This window comes from Rhincodon typus, unplaced genomic scaffold (genome assembly GCF_021869965.1).
Source record: "Rhincodon typus isolate 14 unplaced genomic scaffold, sRhiTyp1.1 hic_rhity00009371, whole genome shotgun sequence".
Lineage (NCBI taxonomy): Eukaryota > Metazoa > Chordata > Chondrichthyes > Orectolobiformes > Rhincodontidae > Rhincodon > Rhincodon typus.
The window spans coordinates 1,977-7,457 of record NW_025975009.1 but is presented as its reverse complement, the minus strand read 5'-3'; the positions used below and the strand labels follow the sequence as shown (position 1 = coordinate 7,457).

Below are 5,481 nucleotides of genomic sequence, written 5' to 3'. Positions count from 1 at the left end.
ATGGAAGGAATCATGTGCTGGTCATCTGTAATATCCATGTTTTCCCACATATTAAAACATGTATTCCACATGACTGAGCTGTGCTGCCATACATTAATTTACTTCAATTAGGTTGATGATATGTGACATTCATTTACTTATAATAATTTTGTTTTCTTTGACCTTACAATAATAAGTATAACAACTGTTGATCAACCTTATTAGGACTGAAAACTCCAACTAACAATTAACATACTTAACTGATTTCAAGTCAACCTCACTTGAACTCTGTCTCTTACTGCCTTTACTTTATTTTCCACTTCTGAGACATGGACATGACTGGCTGGGCCCTATATTAATCAACTTTGTCCCTATTTTCCCCCTTGAGAAAGTAATAGTGAGCTGTCTTCTTGAACCGCTGCAGTCCATGTGCTATAGATTGGGTACAAATGCCATGAGGAAGGGAATTCCAGGATTTTGACACAGTGACACTGAAGGAATGGTCGATATATTTCTAAGTCAGGATGGTGAGTGTCTTGGAGGGGAATGTGCAGAGGGTGGTCTTCCCATATATCTGCCTCCCTTTCCTTCCAGATGGAAGTGATCATGGGTTTGGAAGGTGCTATCTTAGGATCTTTGGTGAATTTTACAGTAGTCTCACAGATGGTACACTCTGCTGCTACTGACCATCGATGGTGGAGGGAGTGGATGTGGTGCCAATCAAGTGGCAGCTGCTTTGTCCTGGATAGTGTCGAGCCTCTCGAGTGTTGTTGGAGTTGCACTCATCCAGGCAAGTGGGGAATATTGCATCACACTCCTGACTTATGCCTTGTCGATGGTGGACAGGCTTTGGCGGGAGTCAGGAGGTGAGTTACTCGCTGCAGTATTCCTAGCCTCTGGTCTGCTCTTGCAGCCACAGTATTGAAATGATGAATCCAGTTCAGTTTTTAATCCCCAGGATGTTGGTAGTGGGGGAATTCAGTGATGGTAATACCATTAAATATTAAGAGGTAATAGTTAGATTCTCTCTCAATTTTAACCCCAGGATGTTGATAGCGGGGGGTTTCAGTGATAGTAATACCACTGAGCATCAGGGGGGCGATGGTTAAATTCTCTCTCAATGGTAACCCCCAGGATGCTGATAGTGAGAGGTTCAGTGATGGTAACACAATTGAACACCAAGAGACTATGGTTAGACTCTTTCTTATTTGTGTGGTGCAGATTTTACTTGCCACTTGTCAGCATAAGCCTGGATATTATCCAGATCTTGCTACACATGCACACAGATTGCTTCAGTATCTGAGGATTAGCGAATGGAGCTGAAGGGTAGAATTGTACAGATGTATAGGATGGAAACAGACCCCTCAGTCCAACTCATGCATGTTGACTAGATACCCTAAATTAATCTTGTCCTATTTGCCAGCATTTGGAATCATATCCCTCTGAGCCTTTCCTATTCATGTCCCCATTCAGATGCCTCTTAAATGTTGTCATTGTACCCGTATCTGTGACTTCCTCTGGCAGCTCATTCCGTGCATGCACCACTGTGTGTGTGAAAAGTGTTGTCCCTTAGCTCCCTTTTAAACTTGTCCCCTCTCACCTTAAACCAATGCCATCCAGTTATGGACACCCCTTTACTGGCGAAGACCTTGGCTATTCACCCGATCCATGCCCCTCATGATTTTCTAAACCTCTATATTTTATAAACCTCAGCCTTCGACGCTCCAGGGAAAATTGCCCCAGCCTATTCAGCCTCTCCCTCTTCCTCAAACTCTACAACCCCAGCTACATTCTTGTAAATCTTTTCAAAACCCTTTCTCGCTGAAGGACATCGTTCCTAGCAAGGAGACCAGAACTGAATGCTGTATTCCAAAAATGGCTTTATCAATGTCTTGAAAAGCGCAACATGAAATCTCAACCCAGATACACATTGCACTGACCAATGAAGGCAAGTGTACTGAACACCTTCTTCAAAATCCTGTCTACCTGCGACTCAACTTTCAAGGAACTATGAACCTGCACCCTCTATGTCCCTTTATTCAACAATATTCCCCAAGATGCTAGCATTAAATATATAAGCCCTGCCCTGATTTGCCTTACCAAAATACAACACTTCACTTTTATCTAGTATTTATCTAATTTGGATTACTGTGAACAGTTCTGGGTTCCCATATCTGAAGAAAGATAGCCTGGGCAGTGGAGGCAGCCCAGAGAAGGTTCACTCGGCTGATCCCAGATACGGAGAGACTGTCTGATGAGGGAAAGGTTGAGTAGATACGGCCTGTCCTCATTGGTGTTTAGAAGAATTAGAGGTGACTTTATTGAAGATTATTAGAGGAACCTGACAGGGGAGTTGCAGAGTGAAGTTGTTTCCCCTTGTGTGGGAGAGTGTACGACCAGAGGGGCATTATCTCAGAATAAGGGAGGCCTCCTATTGAAGTTGGGGATATGGATGAATTTATTTTCTCTGAGGGGAGCTAATCTGTGAAATTTTTTTTTTACCACAGAGGGCTGTCAAGGCTGGGCCATTCAATATATTCAAGCCGAGATGGTGATTTTTAATCAGGAAGGGGAATTGAGGGTGATGGGGGAGAGGTGGGGGGGAAGGCAGGAAAGTGCAGTTGAGGATGATCAGATCAGCTATACTCCCATTGAAGAGTGGAGCGGACTCGATGGGCTGAATGGCCTATTCCCACTCCTACTTTTTATGATCTTCACATTCTGAGGATAACCAGGTTACATGAACCGTGCAGATGCAAAAACTTGCACAGAGTCAGGCCAAATAACACAGTAAGAGGCCACTCACAACCAAATGAGCTGTGGTAAGAAACTGGTCTCGGGATCAGAGCAGAGATGAATGTTGGTGATCTACCAATTACAGAACCCTCCTCATGAAGTTAACCCTCCTCAGTCCCAGCAGCTAAATTTGGACAGAAAAACTGGGGCTATTCCAACAGCAATACGAGATGACATGTGATGTCTGTTAAACTGACAGACGCATTTCTGACTAATTGTCATTGACTGATGTATTCTCGATGGTGACCAGAGTGCCAATTCATCTCCTCTCTTCCGTTGCCAATTTCGATTTGCTTCCCTTTGAGTAGGCACTCTTGCAAAATGTCCTGATCAGTTTCAAGACGTCAACCGAAAGGCGCCATTTTCATTTGGCCAGATCAGCGCAAGTGAAACTTGGTTTCCATCCTGTGTCAGTCTCTCCCCACATCCCCAATGCACCCCCCACCGCCCGCCCCTCACCTCAACCTGGTCCCTTGGTTGACTCACTCTGGACAGTGACTTCTACCCAGAGGGACAGGAACGTCGAAAGGTTCTGGAAAATCGCACAGCGGTACCATCCCGAATCCATTAGGGTTGCTTGGTGGATGCGATAGACATTGTGAGGCATGGAATCAGGTTTCAGGAGGGTCTCATTTCTGTAGAAGGAAACTTGTCCTCTTCCACACACATGATCCTGGGTACACCAACAATTCAATGTGACGGAATCACCATCTCTCTGTAGTCTGGGATCCACTTGTAATGTCACCGGACTTTCTGAAATTGTTAGAGCGATTAAACGTTTTGTGACATAAACCATGGGATTTTGATTAATCATTTTCAATGTCTGTTGCTTGGATAACTGCTTCGCAGCTGTAGGGAGTGTAACAAGGTCAGTAGCGTGGACCTTATAGGATATAAGTTCCCCGATTGGAGCTGTTTACTTGGTCCAAATAGAGTTCTGGGTGAAAGGCATAAACGGGTGTGTCAGTGTTTCTGCTCACTCTCGAAGCGAGCCCTGAGCTAGTTGGGTCAGTGTCATGTACTATACAAGTGTAATTAAAAGGTGACTTGGTGACTGGATACTGGCCTCTGCGGAGTTATTTCAGCAGCAATTAACTGATGCATTTTCATCTCTGCATGTGATGTTAATCATTAACTCGCAAGTACTTTTGACGCCATTCCTTCTAAAACAGTTTAGAAACCTGGATATAGACTGAATGGCTTTATGGATCAGCGAATGTTTGCTGCATTTTGATTGCTTTTTGTAGGAATGATTAGCAGTGCAGTTCTGAGAGACCCTTTGGGATGAGCAATCATAACATGATGAATTCTTCAGTAGGATGTTGAGTGAGATTCTGGGACTAGGTTCCTGCATCTTATTAAGGAAAACTAGAATGGTATGAGGTGTGAGTTGACTATGATAGTTGAGTTGATAGTCTAAGTGAGTGGGCAAAGGTCTGGCAGATGGAGTATAATGTTGATAAGTGTGAGGTCATCCATTTTGGTAGGAATAACAGCAAAATGGTAAATGGTAAAAAGTTGCAGCACGCTGCTGTGCAGAGGGACTTGGGTGTCCTTGTGCATGAGTCACTAAAAGTAAGATTGCAGGTGCAGCAGGTAATTAGAAAGGCAAACGGAATTTTGTCTGTCATTGCTAGGGGGCTAGAGTTTAAAAACAGGGAGGCTATGCTGCAGCTGTATAGGGTCGTGGTGAGGCCACACCTGGAGTACTGTGTGCAGTTTTGGTCTCCTTACTTGAGAAGGGATATAGTAGCACTGGGGGGGGGGTGCAGAGGAGATTCACTCGGTTGATTCCAGAGTTGAGAGGGTTGGATTATGAGAAGAGACTAAGTAGGCTGGGTTATACTCATTAGAATTCAGAAGAATGAGGGGAGATCTCATAGAAACATATAAGATTATGAAGGGAATAGATAAAGTGGGGGCAGGGAGGTTGTTTCCACTAGCAGGTGAAACTAGGACTAGGGGGCATAGTCTCAAAATAAAGGGAAGCAGATGTTGGACTGAGGTCAGGAGGAACTTCTTCACCCAAAGGGTTGTGAATCTGTGGAATTCCCCGCCCAGTGAAGCAGTTGAAGCTACCTCGCTGAATGTTTTTAAGGCAAGGCTAGGTAAATTTTTGAACAGTGAAGGAATTAAAGGTTATGGTGTGCGGGTGTGTAAGTGGAGCTGAGTCTCAAAAAGATCAGCCATGATCTTAATAAATGGCGGGGCAGGCTCGAGGGGCCAGATGGCCTCCTCCTGCTCCTAGTTCTTATGTGCTAATGATGGATTGGGAAATGTTACCGAAAGGATTGACAGTGGGTAGGCAGTGCCAAACATTCAATGACAAATGGGTGAACTACAGAAATTATTTATTACAACCTGACTCAAGAGTGCAAAGAGAAGAGTGGCCAAACCATGGCTTCCGAAAGGAAGATGGTATTAACTGAAAAAATAAAGGCATAAAAATTGGCAAGAAAAAGAAACAATAGCCCTGAGGATTGGGAACAGTTAAGATTTCAGCAAGAGAGGACTAAAGGATGCATTGAGAAAGGTAAACTAGAGAATGAGTATAAGCTTGCAGGGAACAGAAAAAACTGACTGTGAAAGCTTCTGCAAGTATGTAAAGAGAAGAAGTTTGGTGAAAACTAATGTAACTCTCTTGCAGTCAGAAACAGGGGACTTTATAATGGGGAACAAAGAAATGGCTGATAAACTAAATTCACA

General features: G+C 43.9%; 1 protein-coding gene across 1 annotated transcript in view; it reads right to left on the bottom strand.

Moving 5' to 3' along the window:
* The window catches only part of LOC125482363 (Fc receptor-like protein 3), a 4,590-nt gene extending 547 nt beyond the window's left edge, over positions 1-4,043 (bottom strand). Inside the window, exon 1 of the mRNA XM_048594432.1 lies at positions 3,262-4,043. Coding sequence (XP_048450389.1) covers positions 3,262-3,589 — 328 coding nt within the window. The 5' untranslated portion in view covers positions 3,590-4,043. The remainder of the gene's footprint in view (positions 1-3,261) is intronic.
* Between the last annotated feature and the right edge of the window lie 1,438 nt (positions 4,044-5,481).